Source organism: Chiloscyllium punctatum, chromosome 7 (genome assembly GCF_047496795.1).
Source record: "Chiloscyllium punctatum isolate Juve2018m chromosome 7, sChiPun1.3, whole genome shotgun sequence".
Lineage (NCBI taxonomy): Eukaryota > Metazoa > Chordata > Chondrichthyes > Orectolobiformes > Hemiscylliidae > Chiloscyllium > Chiloscyllium punctatum.
Genome location: NC_092745.1, coordinates 83,909,863 through 83,934,610, shown reverse-complemented (window position 1 = coordinate 83,934,610; position 24,748 = coordinate 83,909,863). Strand labels below are relative to the sequence as shown.

The 24,748-nt window shown below is 39.0% G+C and overlaps 1 protein-coding gene across 3 annotated transcripts in view; it reads left to right on the top strand.

Moving 5' to 3' along the window:
- frem1b (Fras1 related extracellular matrix 1b) overlaps positions 1-24,748 on the top strand; it is a 195,636-nt gene that overhangs the window by 123,394 nt on the left and 47,494 nt on the right. For all 3 annotated transcript variants that reach the window (XM_072574234.1, XM_072574233.1, XM_072574232.1), the window contains 4 exons: positions 7,279-7,423; positions 14,627-14,768; positions 15,951-16,146; positions 23,769-24,033. In XM_072574234.1, coding sequence (XP_072430335.1) covers positions 7,279-7,423; positions 14,627-14,768; positions 15,951-16,146; positions 23,769-24,033 — 748 coding nt within the window. The remainder of the gene's footprint in view (positions 1-7,278; positions 7,424-14,626; positions 14,769-15,950; positions 16,147-23,768; positions 24,034-24,748) is intronic.

Sequence of the window (24,748 nt, the reverse complement as noted above, 5' to 3'; positions counted from 1 at the left end):
ATTTTCTAGAAGCTGGAGTAATTTTGATCATGCTGTTTCCTAAAGGTTGCTTGACCCCCATGTGCCTTTAATTGATACAAGAGATTACATAGGATATACAGCCCAGAAACAGAGTGTGATGTGTTTGCGCTCCACCTGAATCAGCTTCCATCTTTTTTCATAATCAACCTCTATCGTAAATGCTAGTCCAGCTTATCCTTAGATGCATCTATACTATTCACTTCAACCACTCCCTTTGGTGAAGCATTACACATTCTTACCTTCTTTTGTTTAAGAATGTTTTTCTGAACTCCGTTATTGGGTTTCTTGCTGACCATCATATATTGACGACTGCTCATTCTGCTATTCCACATAAGAAGAAAAATTTGCCCCGAATGCAGTCTATTTAAATCTTTCATAATTTTAAAGTCTTCTATTTGATCACTTAGGCTTTCAAACCTTTCCTGATATGTAAACTGTTAAGACTATCTGAGGAAGGATAAGTCAGTTTCCTCTTTTAAATCCTCTCTGAGTCCGTCACAATAAATATTTATATTTCTTTTTTTGTATATAGCCATAAGAAGTCGTCATATCAAAGTGAAGAAGGTAATTATAAGCTTTCCTTGAGTGAAAGAAACAGGAATTGTGTTACCTGCAAAGTCTGTGGTGGCAAAAAGTAACATAAAACAACCACACAAGCAAAGGTATTAAGTTTAAAAGGTACAGAGTTTCTGGTACAGACAAGAAGAATAGCAGCTATGCAGATTGTAAGCCTTTATAATCCCTAATGTGCTGAATTTTTAATCTGAAACCATAGTTGTTAACTAGCATCCTCCTGAAGAAGGGCTGATGCCCGAAACGTCGATTCTCCTGTTCCTTGGATGCTGCCTGACCTGCTGCGCTTTTCCAGCAACACATTTTCAGCTCTGATCTCCAGCATCTGCAGTTCTCACTTTCTCCTCCAACTAGCATCCTCAGTTGTATCAAAGTGTGTTGCAAAAACTGAAACCAACATACCCATTCCCACAGTGGAAGCACCAAGGGCAGTTTCCCTTCGGTTTCATATCTGGATCCCTTCTTTTAATAATTGGATATTGTTCTACTTTCTCTGTTTGGCTTCCCTTCTCTTCTCAGTTTCAGGGTTATCCTTATCTCTCTTTGATCTGTGAGAGCTTCCAGCTCTCAGTTTACCTGAATTTATGAAACTGTGCATTAACACATAGTTCTGAGCCAGACTGGTTGGCCCATCTGGGTGCAGCTTTCCTCTGTTCCTCTACATCCATCTGGATTGGAAAGGAAATAGAGTTTTTGAACTCCTTGAGGAGAATTACCACAAAAGGTTTCATACTTGGCCTCAAATTTGAAGTGCCTGGACCACTAATCAAAAATGAGCTGTTTAAGCTGTTTACATTGCAGGTATTTCTTGGGCACATCTGTGGAATACTACGAACAATTTTGTCCCTTATCTAGGGAAATACATATTGGCATTGAAGACAGTCCATCAAAGGTTCACTCAGTTTATCTAGGGTATGGAGAGATTTTCTTATGAGGAGAAATTGAGTAGGTTGGTGAGTATTCAATGGAGCTCAGAAGAGTGAGAGGAGACCTGTTGAAGCATCTAATGTTTCTAAGTGCCTTAGCAGGATTGAAGCAGGGAGGTCGTTTTCTCTTTTGAGAGAGTATTGGACTAGAATGCATAATCTCAGCGTAAGAAATCATGCATTTAAGACGGAGATGAGGAGGAATTTCTTCTCTGAGGGTAGTGAATCTGCAGAATTGCTTGGTTTAGAGAGCTGTAGAGATTGATTTGGTGAATATAATCAATGCTGAGATAGAGAGATTTTTAATCAATAAGAGAATCAAGAGTAATGGAGGAAAAAGCAGGAAAGTGGAGTTGTGGATTTTTAAATTAACTATGATTTAATTGAATAACAGAGCAGATTGATGCGCCAAATGGGCATCTACTTCTCTAATGTTTTATGGTCATACGGTATAAATTGGTAAGCATTTGAAATAACGCCTTTTTATGCCTCACTATAAGTGGCACTCTCCTCAGATAAGAGGGAGTAAACTTCATGGGCTTCCCTCCATCAGGCTGCCCTGCAATGGCAATATTCATTGTAGGGCTGGTCAGTTTAACTGCTGTGTCAACCTTTCAAAAGGGGTAAAGAAGGCATTGTGTATTCCTAATCACATTTATGGGTTAAATGTGCAAACATGAACACTTCACCTGCTCGACAGACCAGAGAAGATGGGGGAAGAAATGAATTTGTAGCAGCAAGGAATGGAAGCTTTTCTCTCTGTTTCTCTCAGCTTGTCAGAAGTCAACACCTTGTGAAAGGCAAGTTAAGGAAAAAAACTATTCACTGAGAACTGCACAATATATGTAAGCTTGCCACGGCTGAGGTCACCAGTCAACAATAAAACAACTGCGGTCTCAGATTAAAACTTTAACATCTTAAGAACTCTAAAAACTTATAAATTGCATAGCTCATATTCTTCCTCTGTACCAGACACATGTCCTTTTTAAACTTCTAACCTGTGATTGTGTATTTTATTCCAAAATCTGAATCATTAATGTAAATTCTAAACAGCAGTGGCCCCAGCACTGACCCTTGTTTAATCGATTCATACCTTTACTCTCACAATCTGCTTCTGTCCCCTGTTTTGTCGCTTGTCACCTGACTCCACATTCTCTGAACTTTTTCATTGGTACATTATAGGGCACTTTATCATTTGAAAATAAGATAAATTTAATCTACTGTATTACTGTTGTCCACTTTGTTTCTTTCTCCAAAGGTTGAATAAAATTGCTCATGCAATATTTTTTCTTTGAAATCTGTGTTGCATATTATACTTATTATTTGTAAATATTCTTCTATTCTCTTGTTTAGTAAAAGTTCCATTATATTTTCTATGACTGATAATAAGCCGACTGCCTCTGATTTTCTGGACATGTTTTGCCTCCTTCTTAAATATAGGAATTTTATAACTATCTGCCTGTCCTTTGCCACACTCTTAACAAAATATTTTTTTTAAAAATGTAGTCGTGCCTCTACTACCATTTCCTAAATTCTTATATGGAGGCAATTCATTTGCAACACGGATTTTGTCCTTTTTGAATAAATTTGTTTAAATAATTCATGATGTCCTTACATATTTAAAATTTACGTATCTTGTGACTCATTTTCTTCTTCAACTTCATGGCCATCTATTTACCTTTTTGGTAAGTACCAAAGTTAAAAACTGTTTAATATTTCTGTCATCTTTTGATCATTGCCTGTGGTATTATCCAATCTATCTCATAATTGCCGTTTTGCCATCACAACACAGTCTTTCATTGATGCAACTGCAAAATATTTAACTGTTTATCTTTAACATCCCTTGATAACTTAACAGACTCTCTTTCCCTTCCTAACTTCTTGTTTTAATGCCTCTCTTAGCCTCTCTGTATTCTCTCTCATCATAAACAGCAGAGGAATGTATGTATGTACATAATGGATACCTCTTTCCTAACCCTTAACTGTTTGCTTACATCTTTATTCATTTATGGAGTCTCAGTAATATTTAATTTTTGGTTTCCTTCTAATTTATCACATCTAGATTATATTTTCCACACTCTTTTGAACATGATTTTGTTTCCATTTGTTCTACATCAATATTTAATATTATGGTTGTTCATTTATTTTTCTACCTTCTATCCTCAGCTCTTCAAACTTTGGCTTCATTCTAATCGATTAACTTTATGATCATTATAGTTATGTTCTTCCCTATCATTGAAAACATGTTATATTGTTTGACCATTGCCTCATTTTACATCTTTCATCTGTTTTGGTTCAGTCTTCATTATTAAATCCAATAGTGAATCTTCCTGTTAGATATTTTACACATATGAGGAATTCCACAACTCCCCACACATATCTTCAGTTGAATGACTGGTGTCTGATAACCTAGAGGTCTGAATATTTAGCCCATTCAGTTTCTGTGGCAAATGGTTAGATATCACTTATATATCTCTGTAGTTGTCTTAATTAAAGAACCCAAAGTTTGTATTTTACAGAATTGCTAACACAAACCTGATGATATCAGGCATTTTGATTTTTAAAAAAGACTGTAGAAATTCAAGCATTACTCTTTCAAAATGAACATGAGAAGATAAACAATTGTTATTTAAGGGAAGTGAGGGTGTAGTGATTATGACATTAGATTAGTAGTCCAGAACCCCAGGCTAATGTTCTAGGCATGGGTTTGAATCCTACTACTGCAAACTGAATTCTGAATTCAGCAAACAGCTGGCTTAATGGTGACCGAGTAACTGCTGATTGTCATAAAAACTGATCTGGTTCAGTAATGTCTACCCTCCTGACCACCAACAACCTCCCGGACCTCAAGCTGACAACCCATCCTGGTGACCCTACCAACTCCTGACCAGATCCAACATCCCCCATCAACCACTCAACTATCCATTCAAATAGGGCCAACTACTCTGTTCTGTATTTGACTTTACCTTATTCATGTAAAGACCCAAATTCATAATGTGACATCAAACCACATGCTGAAAGAAGAATATCAGAGGATGTAGTTGAAGGAAACAAAGGATAGTAGCAGAACCATAGAAACCTCAAAGCATGAAATGTGCATAGCTGGTTACAGTTGGGCACGAGCTTACCTACATTTGTTACAAAAATATCAACAGAGTATAAAACTCAAAGACACTGAAAGACTGTGGAAACAAAGGTCTTTTTAGATAGGAGAACCCTTTGACTGAAAAAAAAACAGCCCATGGAAAAATGTTAAAGTTTGACTTATTTTGTCAGTTGAAAATGAAGGGTTACAAGATCTGAACTTCTATTTCACTGTCCAACAAATAATGTGGATAATAATGTGGATGTGAAAGGCTTGCTCTATTTGATATTCCAGAGCATCCTTCCCAAACAGAGCCCATGATAGATGTGGAACAAGTTGGTGGACTGTTCAGGTAGAGTTAACTAATTTTACCAGATCATTCTCCAAAGTTTGCTATCTACCTGCTACACATTCACTGTTGGCCCTGCAAAATCCTCTGCTAACTTTATTATTCTGTGACTGGTTAATATGCAGCCTATTATTTTCACGGACGTTCATGTAAGAACTCAGTATATCAACTTCACTATAGACAATGGCTGGGAAATAGCCATCCAACCCACTATTTCTGTCTCAGGCAAAACATTGCTTATGATTTTTCAGCTCCCGGGCTTAATAATTAGCTGTGGTTGCAGAAAGTGTGGCTGGAGTAAACTGTAGGCAGCAATTTGAAGCTGCAGGCACCCTCACAAAGCAAGAGCATTTCAGTGACGTTAGTTTGCTTAATGAATTGGCTTCCATGTTCAAAAGTCCCAATGTTGTTGGCATTTCATGCTGAGCACTCAGATTTTGTGTTTTACTGTTGTCTTTTGATCAGGGTCTGAAATGTCTTCCGCAGCAACCTTTACAAGGGACATAACTTGCAACTGTTTCAAAAGATGTCTGACAGTTGAGAGCAAAATGAAATCGAATCACAGTTCCTGAGTGTCTAACTCCTGGAACTGTCTTTGGACCATTGCTTGCCTCTGCAACTCTTTTTAATTGAAACATTCTATTTTTTTTCTTCATATTTGTTCTAATAAATGCGTTGGATGATTCTTCATACTGTATGGGGTGATGCGTGTGGCTTGTTAGGCACATATTAGAATCCACTATTAATGAGGTAAAATAGAATATTTATATAACTAAAATGCTATCAGAGTTTTGTGAAAAGGCAATCATGTTTGAAAGTTTTGCATGGTTTTGTGAAAAGGCAATCATGTTTGAAAGTTTTATTAGTGCCTTTTGACAATGTAAAAGCAGGATGGATAAAAGGGAACTGGAAGATGCTGTGTATATTTGGATTTCCAAAAGGCATTTGATACGGTGTCATGTAAAAGGTTACTGTGCAACATAAGAGCTCATTGAGTTGGAAGTGATATATAAGCATGCATGGAAGACTGGCTAACTCATGGGAAACACAGAGTCAACATACACAAGTAATTTATATGTTTGGAAAGCTGCAATTAAGGAAATACCATACACATGAGAACTGGAGCCTCAGCTATTTGTAATCTGTATTAATGACATTGATGATGGGACTGACAATACTGCAGCCATTTTGCAAATGTTACAAAGATAAGAAGGAAGGTAATTTGTGAGGAATATACAAAAGTTTGCAAAGGGCTATCGATAATTCAAGTGAGTGCAGATAAAAATGGCAGGTAGAGCATAATGTCAGAAAATACATGATTGTCCACTTCAGCAAGAAGATTAGAAAATCAGAAAATTACTTAAATGGAGTCGGACTATTCGCACGGATAGATCTACATGGCCTTGTGCATGAATTAGCAAAAAAAATGCGTTGAGGTACAGAAAGTAATTAAAAATGCCAGCAGAATATTGACCTTTATTACAAGGGAAATGTAGAATAAATGCAGGGAAGTCAACCACATTAGGGAGATTTAAATAATCCTTAGATAAACACATGGGTGATTTTGGGATAGTGTAGGGGGACGAGCTGAGAATAGTTCACAAGTCGGCGTAACATCGAGGGCCGAAGGGCCTGTTCTGCACTGTATTTTTCTATGTTCTGTGTTCTAAATACTACAACTGTCCATGGCAGTGATGAGATAATACCTTGAGTATACTGTACAGTTTTGCTTTCCATACTTAAGGAGGGATGTTCTTCGATTGGAAATAGTTTAGAGAAGGTTCACAAGCCTTATTTCTGGGATAAAGAAGAGGTTAAACAGTCTCGGCATATATTTATTGAAATTTTGAAGAACATGAGGTGATCCCATTAAAACATAAAACAGGCTGAGGGGGCCTGATGGGGTGGATGCTGGGGGGTTTCCTCTGATGGTGGAAACTAAAGCAAGGGGGCACAGTTTAAAATTATAATTTTCTTAAAGACATTGTTGAAGAGTTCTTTCTCTCAGGGAATATTTTGTCTTTAGAATTCTATGCATCAGATAGCAGTGGAGGCTCTCATTGAATATATTCAAGACTGAGTTAGAAAGACTTTTGATTAACATGTGAGTAATGGTTTGTAAGGAACAGGCAGAAAGAGGAGTTAAGGCCATAATCAGATCAGTCATGATTTTATTGAATGGCAGACCAGGCTAGATGGATTGAATGGCCTACCCCTATTATTTGTTATGTTTTTATGATCTTTTAAAGGGTGCTATACATTTTTATAGAATAACTTACTTTGGTATTACTCTTGTTATGACCTTATTTTGTTTTCTCTCATAGGAATGAAGCTTATGTACATGCATGATGACACAGAAACCTTGAAGGATAGTTTTACAATTCAATTAACAGATGGCAAGCATGCAGTACAAGAGACAGTACACGTCAGCATTATATTGGTCAACGATGAGAAGCCAGTTATTTTAAAGTAAGCTCCAAATCTCTGATGAGAAATCCACAATACATAACCCTACATGATTTCAAAACATAATTGGGATTGGAGGGAAGGATGAGCTTGAGGAGAGAAGGGAGGGGTCAGGGGAGGGGACGGAGATAAGAGAAGGGAGGAAATGGATGATAGGCTCATTTCTGAAGTTTGATGCAGTTTTACATTTCAGTGTCTGTCACAGACCTAAATTCTATTAATATTCCCCATACAGCTTTTGTCTCGAGGGCTGTCATTTGGTATCACTATTTAAATCTCATAGTGCAGAACAAATATATCACAAATATTGATTGATTTAACAACAATTTTTGAGTTGCTCTCTCGATTGAACTGCTGTAACTGTTCAATTAATCTTATTCAATGATACAGAACTCATTGAAACCAAAGATATCAGGGGCCATGTTTAATTATAAAATAAATGATTCAGGACTTCTGATTCAATTGAATTAGTGAATGGCAATAAAGTGTAGTGAGTTCTATGAATTTTAAAACAAACTTAGTGTGGTGAGTGAGTTCCACCATTATATATTTTCTCAATCTTCTGCTTTTCATCTTATGAATTAAGCAACTAAAATGTTGGCAGCATATTTTGGGTAAACATTTGTTGAGTGAGGTGGGAATACTCACAGCTGTCAAGACCTTCCAGCTTCCACACCTTTGACACCATGTTTAAAGGCCAGCTGCACACTGCTTCAGATGCTGAAAGCTAAGATCTACCCCTCACAATGTGGGACTTGACACATAAAATGTGACAAAAAAAGGTAAGCTCCTACCACTTCCCAAACAAAGATTGAGAGGTTTCTGGCCAACCAAGTGACAGAGAGGAGAACACTCCTTTTTTGAGCTGATGACTATAGAAGGCATTGCCAACAGACACAGCCAGCCTGGTCAAAAATTGTACTGCGAATCACTGTTATGTCCCAAGATGAAAAAGAAGCATGCAGTGTCACAACAAGGTCAATGACTTCCTGTATACTGCAAGGTAAGTGCCACTATCCTTTCTCCACTGCCACTTAATGCACAGGACCACCACTCATTCTACCTCTGCCACTGTACAAGCATCTCACCAGGTTGTATAAGCTACAACCTTTAGTAATGCTTACATAACATCCACTCAAGGGCTCTCATTCACTTTAACTTCTCAAACTCATCATCCTTCCTGCCCTCTGCATTTCTTACTCACTCAATGGGGACATCCCACCAGTTCCCCTAGTTGTGCATCAACAAAAACTGCTCTTATACCATTTTCATTGCATTCAATGCCTCTTATTGTCTCATTGCAGGAAAAAAAAACTGGCAGCTTTGTCCACATCTGGTTGGCGAGAGAAGGATGTGTGGTTGCCAGACGTGAAGTTCCTCACTCCCTCTGATGAGAATATTCTGGTTTTCACTAAAAAAGAGCAGGATGGCTCATGTGGTGATAGGAGACACCAATGGACACCAACCCAGTAGGCTCCATTGTGCTGTGTTTCTCTCCCATTACCATCAGCTCAAACACATTCTTCTTCTGCACAAGCCTCTACCCATCTTCTCCAACTACTTACCTATCTTATTTTATGCAGGCACAAGCCACACTCACTGATTATCCACAAAAAGACCATACAGAATCCTTCACCTCTGAGGAAGCCAATAAACCTGTAGAGGGTGCACTGAGAAATCTTTCACCTCTGAGCTACACTATCTCGATTAGATTACAGACATCATGTGATGAACACATTACTGGCAGATCACTGCAACTGGCCATCGAAGAAACACCCCAGTCTCTGGCACTCAGGTCTGCAGGAAGTCAGATATCTGCTCAGCCCTTGGCAAAGGGTATGCCCCTGGTCTCATCCATAAATTACTTGGTCAATCAGACTCAGGAACATCAGGTAGGTTTGCTAGAGAGAAATCGGAAGTAGACAAGCAGGAGGCTGGAAGAACACAGCAAGCAAGGCAGCATCAGGAGGTGGCGAAGTCAATGTTTTGGGTATAACCCTTCATCAGAAGGTTTATTTCTTCACCTCCTGATGCTGCCTGGCTTGCTGTGTTCTTCCAGCTTCCTGCTTGGCTACTTTGGATTCCAGCATCTACATTTTTTTTTGTCTCTAAGAGAGAAGTTGGAAGGCTGAAAAGAAGATTGGAGGAATTCACCAACTTTTTCATTATAGTTCTGGGTCTGAAATGTGTACCGGTTATCTCCATAGATAGGTTTATAGTCACCATGGAGACCTGTGAGTTCCCAGTGGCTGTTGGACATGTGTGTCAACCTAGATTCTATTGCTTTAGCATTAGATCTACAGTGTTAGTGACAAGGTGATGGGAATGACCTTACTCCAGGTATCTGCTGGTGTACACATGGAGGAGAAGTGACAAACACAACACTCTTCAGAGATGCCCAGGCTTTCCACCTCCTATGATGCAAAGTGTGCAGCAATATAATCTGAGGAAGGTGAGTGTGCACTTGGGTCAGAGACTCTCAGCAGGACAAAGGCACCAGGTGATGACTATCCAAGTATTCCAAGCCAACCATTCCAATCATTATAGCTGGCTCCTTCTTCCTAGCTGTGAAGCATGTACTTAGACATAATGGGGGGAAGGGAAGACAAGAATATACTGAGGACACTTCATCCTTGGAAATAACATATCACTATTGTTAATATATCTTCATTTGCACTGTTACAATGTCTGCTATGGAGTAATTTTCACTGTCAGAGTTGGTTAAGTCACGCCCATATGAGAGATAAGGAGCATCATTACAAATCCCAAGGATGTCAAAAGTTATACTCATCAAGCATTGCCCATCGATCACAAGCAGCAGATTCTTTGACTGCAAATGGCCTCAGACATTAAAGATCATTGAGCTGTGATGTTGAGGACTTTAATGCAGACAGCACTGAGGCTGAGCACAGTGTGCAGCAGGGTGAGTGCTGGAGCCGAGCCTGCAAATGTGATTGGACACTTATACAGATCCATATGACTGAGAGCGAAGATTTCACGTATGTCTGCAGGAAAAGGTAATAATATGTTATCTTTTCATGGGCGCTATGCACTGACATTCAAGACTAGAAGATGTGCAATGGGCAGCTCACCCATTCACTTTCCCTCATGGCATCGTGGTCTCCTAGGACAAGCTGCACAAAGTGCTGCCTTTCACTGATTGAAGGCAGTCCTCTAGGATGCTAAAGAATTGCAAGGCAATGCCACAGTCTAGGAGCACTTTGAAATATTGAAGGATAACAATGATGGAAAGGTACTGTCTTCTGTAATGATGTTTTATCTTCCAAAACTTTCTATGGAACATAGTTGGCAAAATGGAATTTCAGTTTCCACTTTTAACGTCCTTGTTCTCATGACAAGGAGATAATTTGTGTGCCCAATGTAATGTTCCCAATTGCTTGAGACCATAATTCTTTTAGCAGTGTAGGCATGTGTACTCTTCCAGAAATGTGCACAATGCCAGATCCTCTACACCATCACGTCATGCATTAAGATTACACTGCACATGCACAGAGAAAAGTGTGATGTTGAAATGGGGTTCACATAGAGGAATGAGGACTTGATGAGGGAGGAAAATGCCTGGTGAGGGAAAAGCAGGGAGCCAAAATGTGAGGGAGAAAGAGGAGTGATCTTCCCTTCACTCTCATCCTTTCTATTCCTCCATTCTTTCTCTCTCTCCCTCTCTCTTTCACTCCCACATCCTTTCCTTCCCTATCCTTCCCCAAATGCCCCCTGCATCTCCTGCCCTCTCTGCATCCCCCTGCACTCCCTGTGACCCCTGCCGATCCTGCCTTCTCCTCCCTTCCAGCCCTCCCTCCTGACCCTTGCCTCGCCCTGCCCTGCTCATTCACAACTGTAGCTGTTATTACACTTGCACATATTTGCAGGGAATAGCCTTTATACACTGTGTATCAGCAAACACAGCCTAGTTTTTATTCTTTACTCTTCGTCAATGAAATGCAAGTCGAGGCATATTTAATGCAATTGGCAAAAATAAGATCTCAAAATAAAAGTTCTTTACTTCACCCCCAAAGGAAAAGTACAATAATATGCTCCTCCAAATTAGCATGTGATTGCACCATTTCAGAAAATGGCACTTCGGACAGTCCAACACAGCACAAGAACAGGCCCTTTGGCCCGCAGTTTCTGTGCCAACCATGACTCCATTCTAAACTATTCCTGTCTGTCTACACATGGTCCAAAGAACAACGAATAAAGAAAATTACAGCACAGGAAGAGGTTCGTCGACTCTCCAAGCCTGCATGGTATCTCTTTGTTCCATGCTTGTTCACGTGCCTGTCTAAATGCCTCTGAAACATTGCTATCTGCTTCTACCACCTCCCCTGGCAGTATATTTCCAAGGAAGTATCACCCTCTACGTAAAGAAAACCTTGCTTTGGACATCTCCTTTAAATGTTCCCCCTCTCACTTTAAACCTATGCCCCCTAATTTTTAACATTCCTACCTTGGGAAAGAGGCTCTGATTATCCACCTATCCTTGCCTCTCATCATTTTATATACTTGGATCGGGTCAGTCTTTGACCTCCAATGACCTTAAGAAAGGACAATCTACATGGGGATTTTATATCAATGGTCTGAGATGAGTCAGATTGCTGCTTTTAAGTCCTGTTTAACCAACCTGATGAACTAAGGTTAACTACCCAATTGACTAACACATTGCATTGAATCCCCACCTCCCCTTCCCTTAGCACAGATCCTCTGCTTTCATAACCAACTGCTGGCATTCACCAGTTCGACCCTATGCTTGTAAAAACAAACATTAAGTAAGTCAAAATGAATTTCGAACGCTGACTTATATTAAGAATGAAGTGTTATATGCTATGACTTTATCAGCCTCCATAAATATCAATGTGCCCACTTTACCCCGCAGTCCATGACTTTGGAAATTCCCAGAGGCTAAGATTATATATTAGAACCCACTCATCTCCATTCCAGACCTACCACCACTCCCCAGTTCTCTAGGAACCCATCCTACAACTATCAATTGCATCTTATCATTTTCACAGTTCCTACAGCAACCCAGGCTGAAGGGCTTGTCATGGTACAGTCCATGGAGTCCTGAAAAAGTAAGCAACTCAAGAATGGGGATAAGCTTCACTGCACGGGCTTGCTGTAAGAATGGTAATAATGATACGCAGCAAAATTGTTGTTTGTAGGATGAGTTCCCAGAGAATTGGGAAGTACTGGTAGCTCTGGAATGTATGGGGCTGGGTTCAAATATGTCATGGTAATTTTGGCCTCCTACATGGGGAGGGTTTGGGTACATGCAGAGTGTTTCCTATATAAGTTGCTGACACATTGCATACCTCTAATGTTCTGCACCTTGTTACATCAATGGCAGGATTGTCACCAACTGTCAGACTGATAGATTGCTCACCTTCACAAGCCTCCTGCATCTCCCTTTGTGACAAAAAGCAAATGAAACTGCAGAGGCTGGCCCCTATAATTGAGCACCAGAAACTTTGTATGCTAGGAAAGCAGGCAAGCTCAGAAAGTAATGTAGTTGGAAAAAAAAACTGAAAATGCTGGAATTCAAGATAGACAAGCAGGAGGCTGGAAGAACAAGGCAAGCCAGGTAGCATCAAGAGGTGGAGATGTCAATGTTTCAGGTGTAACCCTGCTTGAAGAAGGGTTACACCCAAAACATTGACTTCTCTACCTCCTGATGCTGCCTGGTTTTGCTGTGTTCTTCCAGCCTCCTGCTTGTCTACCTAAGTAAGTAATATGTCCCTCACAGAAGCTGCCAGCCTCCAAGTAAACATTATAGGAAGTGAACTCTAAGAAAACAAGCTAAGATGCATGTATCCATGTCAGTACAAAAGCATACTTTGCAAATGCAGGAGATGCAAGGCTAGCCCTGCACACAAAGCAACTTGGAAGAAGCATGCAATTTATACGTTTCCCTGAGCTCCAAAGCAAATTGTTGAAGGCCTGAAGTGGAGGCTGAGCTAATCCAAGCACAGGCATAATCATGTAGTGAGACTGATGGATTATTGACGTGAAGTTGTATGGATGAAAATTTGAAGAGGATGATGTCCATAGAGATTGCAGGGTTCTTTGTGAAGAAGAAGCAGTAACATGATGACCAGGCCAGGCATGTGACAAAGCACAGCTACTAGGTGCCTACTCTGTTCTATTGGTGAGGAATTTTCACCATCAAGTTTCTCAATGGAAAAGAGGAGACTTGGAAGTTGAATGTTAGTAGGGTGAGTTTTAATGAGATTCAGGTGCATGAAAACATGATGAATACCACTCAATGGATTCTGAAGTTGGCATTTAAAGGTTGAGGAGAAAATTGGGAGAGAATTTCTTGACATCAAAAACCTGACTCTTCATTATTGCCCAATTTTTCCCCATTGTAACTATCTAGCTCAGTGGAACCATCAGGGTATTTAAATCTCCTACCTTTAAACAACTGGCTGCTGTACTTAATAATTCGTGTTTGTTATTTCAATTTGTAGATATAGCGCAAGGGTTATCATTATAGGATAAGTGCTATATGAGTGTTTTCATAATCTGTCATCATTATAGTGGTAAACCCATGATTTCACAGTTTGATTGGCATCTCAAAGTGTTTATAAAGTACTTGATGATTCAAATACAAATGTTTTTTTTTGTTTTTTTAGTGAGAATTAAGTGTTTGTAGGATGTCAATTTTTTAAATCTTTTTTTTAAAATAATGTATTAATCAATAAACACTTCAGAAATTTACAGAACTTTAGCATGGACCCTGACGTCTGTCCATGGTAGATAGTGGGTGAGTTGGAGAGATGGTATAAGGACAAAGGGAATGGATGGGGGCATGAGTTAGCATTAAATTGGCTCAAGGTTCTAAATGGCAGGAAGTAGATTAATAGATTGGTATTAAGGCAGGAGAGAGCATGGGGAATGGAGAGCATGGGAGCATGGGAGAGGCATAGCTTGGCATGAAGCATATAAGAGGGTCATAAATGGGGAATGTGAGAGGTGGAAGAAGGGTGAGGGCCGTTTTTAGTTTTGTTGTCTTTCTAAATCTGGGAAAGGTTTGGAGTACTGATAGATCTTTCAAAAAGCCTGTCTCCACATCTGGTAACCCTTGTGACTGCCTCCACACCCTTCTTATGGTCAACAAACATGACTCCTGTCTCAACTGCAGTGGTAATTTTACCTCTGAGTTGGATCAATGACTGTTCTTTATTTGTTCAGAAACACTGGTTTGCAAGTGGAAGTGGGGGAAAGCAAAGTTATTTCCAGTGTGGCTTTAGAAGCTGAAGACAAGGACACACCCCGATTCAAGCTTTACTATGTCATCAATACTGTTCCCACATTTGGACAGCTTCAATTCAAGGTAAAAACTGATAGAATTTTCCATGATTTTTCCATTTATTGAAGGAATTCAAAAAAATGATTACTTTAAATAACTATGCTACACAAGAACTAAGATTATTCTCCTCAGAAAAGCATAGGTCATTAATCATTCACAGAAAATTATTCTTAAATAGTAGTGAGAAGTGGGGGGAAGACTTCCTCTGCTCCTTTATACAGTGATATAGTAAGTATTTTGCTAAGTTGATGAAGATTCCCTGTGGTCAGTAGCTCTTGTTCGAATAGAAACATGTTCAAGAAGAAAGGCATGTCAGAGCATTGCAAATCAGATCCAGGGGCACTCTACATGAACTACATCAATCATTTTAAAATGTTGCTGAACACTGAGACCAAAAAATTGCCCTCCTCCCTTTATCATTCAATAATTTGTTTCAGTTGAAGTGGGAGTACAAGACATGCAACCTAAAAATTCCAACACTTCCATGTGTTTCTGACAGGGACTATTTGTCTGCCACCTTAACATCACCATAACCTTGTCTCAAATTCCAAAGACAAAATTATCACCATAACTCTGATGGGGAAATGTTGCTGTAACAGCCCTACAGGAGCACTTTGACAGCAACTGTTCGAGGTCACCTTGCTGGCACAGTGGCCAGGGATTTGTGGGATCACTTAGATCTATGTCTTCTCCAAAGTTGAAATATGTGAAACATGAGTCCTCTCAGTCTGCTCATGTAGATCTAAACAATATTTTGAAGAACTGACTTGGTGTCCTCATCAACATTTATCACCTGATCAAAATTGTAAAACAATTGGTTAGCCTTGTAATGCCCTTTTACTATGACCATGTTGATATAAGCACAGTTTGCCCAAATACACAATGTAACTAGTAAATAAATTTAAAAATCACCAAAGAAAATCTCGTCTACTAGATTTTAAATTTACCATTGTAATTTACAATTACCATTGTAAATATGTGTCTTTATTTGCATTGCAATAATGATCCATATGGAAATGATTGACAATCTAGTACTTTTGATTGATAACTGCTTCTCATGTTCCCAGTTGCAACATAATGAATTTAGAGATATAAAGTTGACGAAAGCAATGATCAAAGGCTAAGATGGGCTGAATGCAGTAATCTGAGCTGTGCAAAATCACTCCAGCACATTATTTTAAAAATCTACTCTTTTTTTTGAAACAGACTGAACTTGAATGGATTCATTTATATCCAGGCATGAACTATAGTCAAGAAGATATAGACCTGAATCGAGTCTGGTATCTACACACAACTATTGTGGGGTTAAAAGGTCATGACAATTTTCGCTTTCATATTACAGATGGGGATAACTCCTCACCTTCACAGTCTTTTCATATTTTGCTCAAAAACATGAATAAAGGTGAGTAAATTATAGTTTTGAAGAAATCCCATTATAAAGCTTTTTGATGTTCTTAGTTAGCTTAGAGTTGTCAACTGGTGGAAAGATTATCTGTCTGAAAACCGATAATGTCTACTATGATGTTTTGATATGATGTATAGCATTGCATTGTATATTTGCAAATATGTGAAAGTTTGCTGAATGATACATTTTTCTTGACTGAAAACAAAAAGTGGGAGAAATTACAACAGGTCGTGGAGAGAGAGCAAGCTCATGGTTTGAATCTAGATGACTCTTCGTCAAAGTGGGCTGTGATGAAGAGTCACCTAGACTTGAAATGTTTGCTTGCTCTCTCTTCATGGATGCTGCTTGAACTGCGGTGATTTCCAATATTTGTTGTTTTCAGTATAAATTCCAGCATTTGCTGTAATTTGCTCCTACTTGGTACATTTTCCTGGACTTGCCCTTGAATAGGTATGAATCCAAGTGGCTCATAATTCTTCTACTTACAGTAACTTGACTTAAAATTGTCCTACATTATGCTGATGTGGATTTTGCCTGCAGGGAATACTTGACCTAATATGGCAACGTTTACATTGTCATTTGTAACATAAGAGACAAAGTGTGGATAACATGGTACTGAAGAATCCAAACAGATGTTTATTAATATATATGAGTATTACACTCTCACCTGCAACATCTTCCCTCACTCACTGTCACCCACTACAAATCCCATCACCATTAAGCCTGCGTGCCATCTGTATTACCTATTCTCCTGCTTGGGCACCTCCCTGCTTGTTACACTATCCACTTTCCTCTTTCATGATAGCTTCCTCTGTCTCATTCCATGAGAAAAAAAACAGCTCACAATAGGACATAAAGAGCCAAGGTGGGTGGTGGGCTCTCTGACTTTCAGTTCCCTCCTTGTATGTGGAAACTATCCTGAATCTCACCAACTTGAGTCACTGTGTACAAATCTTAAGACTGGTATTAGAGGCTGCCTTTGAATTACTGTGTCAGACTTACTGAGCAAAGGCAATGTTCTTTGAAATGACTGAGGCCTGCTGATAACCATGATAAGCTTCCTGCCTTAGTGTCTGCTAAATGGCAAGGCAAGGCAGAAGTAAGGTGATCCTGGTATTTCTGGCAGAGAGGCCAAGTGTGCAATAAAGCAGGGTAAGGATGCTGAACACATCCAGGTAGACTCGGAGTGAGTGAGCACTACGATAGCATGCATATAAGCTGGAGATGCAGCCTGATCCATTGCATGAGCTGAGTGCTTGTCCCTGAGTGCATACTACTCTGAAGCAAGGCTAGTTGCTGGGGCAGCATTGAAGAACAGAGTGCACTCTAAATGCATCAGAGATTTGCCATGAGGATTCCTACAAGTTGGCACATATCAGATGCCAGTGTTCATGGACATTGACTGCATTTGGCCAGTGCCCATTGATTGTGCCCTGAGGTGGAGGTCCTTTGGTGCATGTGGTAAGATGAAGTTGCCAGGTGCCCACTCTGACTTCCATGTCAAGAATTCCTGACTTCTAGCTTGTTCAGTACATTTGATCACATATAAAGCTGCATATTAATGAAGTGAGTTGCAGTGTTAATAAGGTGTTTAACAAGCTTTAATCCTCCTTAATTGGCAACACACCACTGCCTAGTGTTATACTTACCTCGCCACCCAGCAGATGTATAAAAGATGCGGCAACGTGCTCCCAACAGCAAGGTAGACCTCACCAGACATTTCACATGATTCTGCCACAAATCTCACCATTGTCTATGTCACTAAGATTGTTGTAAGATTGTGCCTGACATCTTACTCCCTGTAATTAGAGCTACATTAATAGCAGCAACCAATGGGTTTTTGTTATAGTTGTTTATTTGTACCATCTTCAATTTGAGTTACCGCGGGAAGTGACTTGAAGGTCTTGTTAAGTTAGAGTTAATTATATAAATATAGCTATAATTGAACCTGTTTTTGTACCTATTTAACAATATGTGTTAGCTGTCACATAGGCAGCAACACACTAGTAAAGAAAACTGTTTTTGACATGCTTTTATTTAGTATTATTTGTGGTTTTTCAACTTTTTATTTCTCTTCTACAATAATTTCATAGCTAATTGATTTTATGTGGGCAGTATTTTTCGACCAAGAATTTCTTAAAAAATTATCAAAACAAAGAGGCAAGTTAAAACTCTTTCACAGAAGTCTCAGATTTGTTATGATGCAGAGAGAGGTTGTTCAGCCCAATATGTTTCCACTGACCCTCTGATCATTTTAACTTATTGCCAGTCTCCTGCCTTTTCCCTGTAACCTTGCACATTGTTTCTAAATAAGTAATCATCCAATTAATTCTTGAAAACTTCAGTTGAACCTATCTCTAGCACGCTTCCAGGCAGCTCATTCCAGACCCGAACTATTCAGCGGATGAAAAATTTCTTTCTCACCTTACATTTGCTTCTTTTCCAAAACATTTTACAACTGTGCCTTTTGATTTAAGTGTCAAAACAGTGTCTTCCTGTCTAGTCTCCAAACCCCTCATGATTTTGAAAACTTCAACCAAATCTTCTCTTAGCCTTCTCCTCTACAAGGATAGCAATCTCAATTTCTCTTATCGTTCTTCGTGACTGAAATGTTCATCCCGAGAATTGCTCTTGTAAACTCTTCTGCAAGCTCACCAATGCATTCAAACCCTTCCTAGAGTGTGGTGCCCAGAACTGTGTGCAACATTCCAACTGAGGTCTAACCAGTGACTTATATAAGTTCATCATAGCCTCCCTGCTCCTTGACTGTATGAATCATTGAACAAAATGTTTAATTATCAGCTCCCTCTATCAGTCCAAATGACTAAATAATTTTAGAACTAATGATAGCTCTTAAGAAACTAAACATAATATATATCTGCCTTTGTCCACTTCTGTTTCACCCTGGTTTTGATTATGAGCTGCATCACTTTTTAAACAATATTTGGGTCTACATTTATCAAATATGGTGATTTTGTGCTCCTGCTACAGTCAGCCATTTCCTGACATTTTTGGAGGCTACAAGTACCACAGCAAATCCAGAACAAGACAGCTGTTCACCACCTCCTCCAGAGTAGCAAACACCAGCACAATTACAAGTATCTCAGAGTGCAGTTTATGAGTGCGAGGAAGTAGCGCTGGGTGAGTCACAGAGAACAAACAGAATCAACGGGGGAACTGCTCCCATTGGCAAAAGGGACACTCATTCAAAGTGATTGACAAAAGAACCAGAGGCAATATTAAGAAACAGTGAGTGGGTACTACCTGGAGTGCACTCATGTGGTTTGGAAAAGAAATTTTGTTTGCCTCTCCAAAAAGAATATCGGATAATTATCTGAAGAGAAAAGATTTACAGCAGTAGAGATAAAAGCTGGGAGAATGACACTAGCTTTCATAGAGACCTGGCACAGATATAGTGGGCCAAATGGCCTACTTCTGTGCTTGTAACCATTCTATGTTTCTATAATGAAGATAAATTGGCAGTGACAGAAGAAGAGCAGGAACCCGATAGCTTGACAGCCACACTGCTGTCATTAATGAATCATTAATAAGCAGTGTGGGTTGCTTTGTAATGCTGCTATTGCTATTTTGTGTAAAAAGAGATTAGATTTTGGCCATGCTGAGAATTGAATGTCTCCAATTTGATGCATGTCTGAGCAGGTCATTCATTAAAGCCGCATTTGATCCCTACAATACATTGAGGGACGATAGATGCAGTAAAGTTTGGATGAGAGGTGATCTTGATTGCCAATAGCATTGAAGTTTCAATGGTGTAGATTGGCTCCAGATATCCTTGCAGCAGATGGCATAGTTCTGCAAATGGCTCGCTACTGATCCTGTTTATCCTTCACCTTTTGGCATAGCTGCTGCTCTGTGTGCTCCTGGCCTCCAGTCATAGCCGATACAGCTGTGTAACATTGACTAATAAAGGCAGGAAAATACAATTTGTGCTCTAATAGATTATTTTCCTTTTGGGAAGTGCTTGGTGTCAACATCAGAACTGTCTACAGGGGTATACTTGAGACTAGGGGCTTTGTATTTGGAAATCAATTCAACCTAGTCTTCTACAGTCACTAAAGAGCCTGATTAATGATTTGAAGCAGAAGTGATATGCCTCTTGCTTGTCTTCAACTACCGTTTTTAAGAAGAGCACTCGAGACATTTTTCTTGCCAACATGTGGACTGTGACCTGGATGTGAAAAGGCAATTCTGAATGGTGGTGAGAACAGGTGCTGAAAATGTGATATATGTCACCTGATTACTTTGCTGTGTTTGGCTGTGAGGAAAATAATATTTAAAGGAGGAAAAAGTGGGGGTAGTCAGTTAATCAAGAATATTATCCCTTGTCAGATTATAGCCAGTAATGTAGTAACTGAGAAATTCATTACATGTGTTGCTTAATATACTTAAAACATGCCAAATTTGAATTGAGTAACATTGCTTGATCCACATAATGGCTGCCTTGGTCCTTCCAGTTGAATTGACCTTGGCCTGGAAGACACTAATGGCACCAATAGTTCCTTGATTCCAGCTGATGTTATTACTGACAATTCAGATCCTAAACCAAGATCTGGCTTGATAAATCAAAATTTGATTTGTTTTGGCTTTAATGAAATGGGCTGTTGATGAAGCTTAAACATGCAATGTTGCAAATTTTGTTTTAACAATAAAACAGAAGTTATTAACAAAAGAAATGAAAACAATAGAATAAACCAAACCATCTATTTATAATACGCCATGATTCAAAGATTTTTCAACACACAATGAAAGTATAATCCTAAGCACCCAAAATTCTCCTTCCCAAAAGAAAATGCAATTTTTATATAGTACCCAAAACACACTTATGGTACAATATCTAAGCACAACTTAAATAATGCTCATACCCAAGTATCTGTAAGTAACACCTTTGTCAATTTCAGTCACTTGTGACTTCAACTTTTATACAGCTACATCCTGGAGCTATTATACATTTGATTTGAAATGTACTCAACTCAAAGTAACCTCTTCATGGTATTATGACAACACTTCTGGCCACTAACTCTTTCCTCCATGCCAATCTAGTTTTGTGTGTGTGCAACTATATCCTTCTTTTCTCAGGAAAGCTGGTCTGTATAGTTATCCTATTCCAACCATTTTATAGGATTGCTCAAAACTCAACATAAAAGTGAAATCAAAAGCTTCCCTCTCTAAGGTCTAGGTTTTTCTCTTAAGCTTAGAAAAACAAGTTCCAGATTTTTCTAACATTTGGAGACACCATTATTTACCTATCCAGTTCACAAAACAATCAAAGATAAACAAAGAAGCCCATTAGCGATGCACACAAACTCATTCATTCTAAAGCAACGCCTCAAAAATTTTTAAAAGAAATCAACATGGCTACACAAATACTTATGTTAATTATTAACCTTGCACACACACAAAACCCAGACATTATTAACTCAAAAACAGAAATCAATCCATGATCAATTTACTTCACAATAATATATCATTGCGCCAAAGGCATAATTAATGACATTAGACTTATTTTTGACAATGTGATACTAATGAATAGAATACAGTTCTTCAGCTGTTTTGATAACAAATGAGGTCAAAAAGAATGTTAGCTCAAACAGCCTTATATGTTGAAATATATTTCACTAATCAAATTGTCTGGATATCAGGCAATTGCTTTTGCAGAGATTGTAGAAATAATTTTTTGCCGTAACTAATCTCCAAATATTTTTTCTCACTGTTAATCATTCAAAATACAAAGATCAACAAAACGATGAACTGTTCCCAGCAGAATATTCAATCAGAAATTGTAAAATATTGTGTATGGAAATATGTCATACTCATGATGCCTATAGCTGTGTATTAAGTGGCAAAGATCATATATTTGAGTTGCATGTTGATTAAACTCTCATTGATCACCAGAAAAACAGCACTGGTTTATTATTTTATGAAGACATCATGTCAAGTGTATGTATCAGAGAATATAGTATTCTGTGCGTACATCAGCTGAAGTGGAACTAAACTGCTTATCACCAAGTGCTGTGATCTTAACTGTAACTGAATTAAGTATTTTCCTCATAGCATTTAAATCAAGAAAACCAAATTACTTTTTGAGGTTGATAATGAAAAACTAATGCCATTAATAGAACTGGAGCCAGCATCTGAAAACACCATTGTTTTGTAAATGCATAAATTACCATGGCTGGCACAGGCGAGCAATTAATCATCTAATAACAATTGAAAAGAGAACTTTACTTAATATACTGAATATTATAAATATGCAAGATAAAAAATATAAAATCTTCAGAAGGATTACCACATGTACTTCAAGTCCTTCAACATTTTTTGGGATAATCTTATTCCATTGTTTTTGGTACAAAGGTGAATAAGTAGACAAGGAGGTTAAATGTAAAGGAACAGCAGAGAAAGTATGACAATCATATACTTGAAATCTGTAACAAAGTAGAAAATGTTGGAATTGCATGGTAGATTATCAAAGTCTGCAAGGGACAGTAAATTTCACTCCTCAGCAAAGGGTTTGACCCTCCAGGGTCAGATTGCACTTTGTTTCCAGAATCATCTTGCTTTTCTTTCAGATTGTAGTTTTTCTTTCTATCTTTACTTCAATATATTATAGAGGCATAATGTTGGTTGATCAGAAGCAGAGTTACTACGAAATCAAGTGAGGATATAACAAAGCAATCGCAGTCATGTGCAAACATTAGTATTGAACACCACTCATGGAAAAGAAATCTTACATCCAAATTTGTTCCGAACACCTGCAGTTTTTTCTTTCCTCTCATTCTATGAAATGCTTTCGAACCTAATTCTAACATTAGTTCAAGTCTAATTCATTTAAAAGCACTGTAGGGGCCCTCTATGGCACATCAGAAATTAAAGAGTTTAGCCCAACTGCATGGCGATGTTTTTTTGTACATAGCAAATTGGCTGTGCTCAGTGGAGCACCAGCTGGAAGCTGTGTACAGAACCCATGTGTTCACCTTTAATGTACTGGAGCATACAGTAAAAGAACTCTCTGAGAATGATGTCACATCAAGCTGCTTGACACATAATACTCTCTTTGATCTCCCACTTTCCATGGCAGTGCATATCCTCAAAATTTATGAGGTGAATATAATCATTTAATATATCTTTTCTTTAACAAGTTGAGTATCTTCATGATTGATGGTGGCAAGTTTAGAAAATCTGGTAAATCTCCCTGAAATGGTGTCAGTCAACCTAGAGAACTGGGTTCAGCTTCTGCAGATCAGCATAGCTGCCAGAAAATGATTGGTACGAGAGAAATAGAAGCAGCCGGCTCTCTGGAGGCTGTGCCTGGCACCGTTTTCTGATGAACATTCACAGTCACAACTGGTGAGAATGAGGAGTGCCATCTGTAAACTGTAAATCCTGAACATTTACTCAATCTGCTGCACCGTGCTGACAATAGGGAGTTCATAAAATCAAAGCCACCCTCACAAATGAAAGCAGAGAGCTGCATTTTAGCAATTAAATTAAGCTAATTCATCACTAAAACAGCTGAGGCTTTCTTCATGGGTGACAATATCTGAGTTTTACATTTTATTTTCCTTCCCCTTACCGTCTCTGTTTTTTTAAAATTTTGATAGGTGGCATTGTTGTACTCACCAAACCTGTAACTTTAAAAGAGGGTGACAGGGTCACCTTGACGACAGATGTTCTCAAGGCAACAGATGGCACTGGCAAACCCGAAGAGCTATTGTACGCCATCTCTGTGCCACCTGCACATGGTCAGATCGAGTACATCAATTATCCTGGAGTGGCCATTTCCAGTTTCAGCCAGTTGGAAGTAGCAGCCCAGAAGGTTTGCTATGTCCATGACAACAGTCGTGAGGCCAGCACGGATGGATTCAGGTGAGGAGACCTGCACTGTCATAGTCTAGATGTCTGAACAGCAATAATACAGATTGAAACACAAAATATTGATCATAACAGTCAGTTCTTGCTTATGAGGCAGTATATATTTTGTAACAGAATCGGCTTTCAAAGCTGAATGTTACGTAAACATAATGGAAGTGATTTTTCCCTTCCTGAAGTGGCAGGAGAGGCAGCGAGAAGTGGAAATAACGACACTTCTTGGACCTGGGAGGAAGCTTAGCACCCCCTTCTCTCTTCCTCTCTAAGTAAATTTTGGGTGATAAAGTCAATGGGCAACATTCACGGTCTCCCAAATTAAAACCCTTAAGATGTCAATTACTGGCTTTAACTCACCACCTCCTCAATCACCTGCCTTCCTCGCAGGCAAAAAGGCTAACTTCCTGACCCTCATACTGAACCCTCATCCCATGAGAAAACTATATGAAGTATTTACCTTCTCACCACTGAATCCACTCTGAGAAGTAGGCCTCAATTAGCAGATGTCATGAGCCAGAATCCGCATGCGTCTGATTGGATAGCAGCTTCCAGCGATCCAGCATGTCAGTGTCAAGGTCAGTGATTTACTGAGAAACTCGCTGAAGCTCGCCGGTCAGCTCTTAATAAGCCAATTCATGGCTGATTGGGTGCATTGTATCATCACTAGGGGCAATGAGGTAGTCACCGTTGATCCTAGATATTGATCTCCACATGA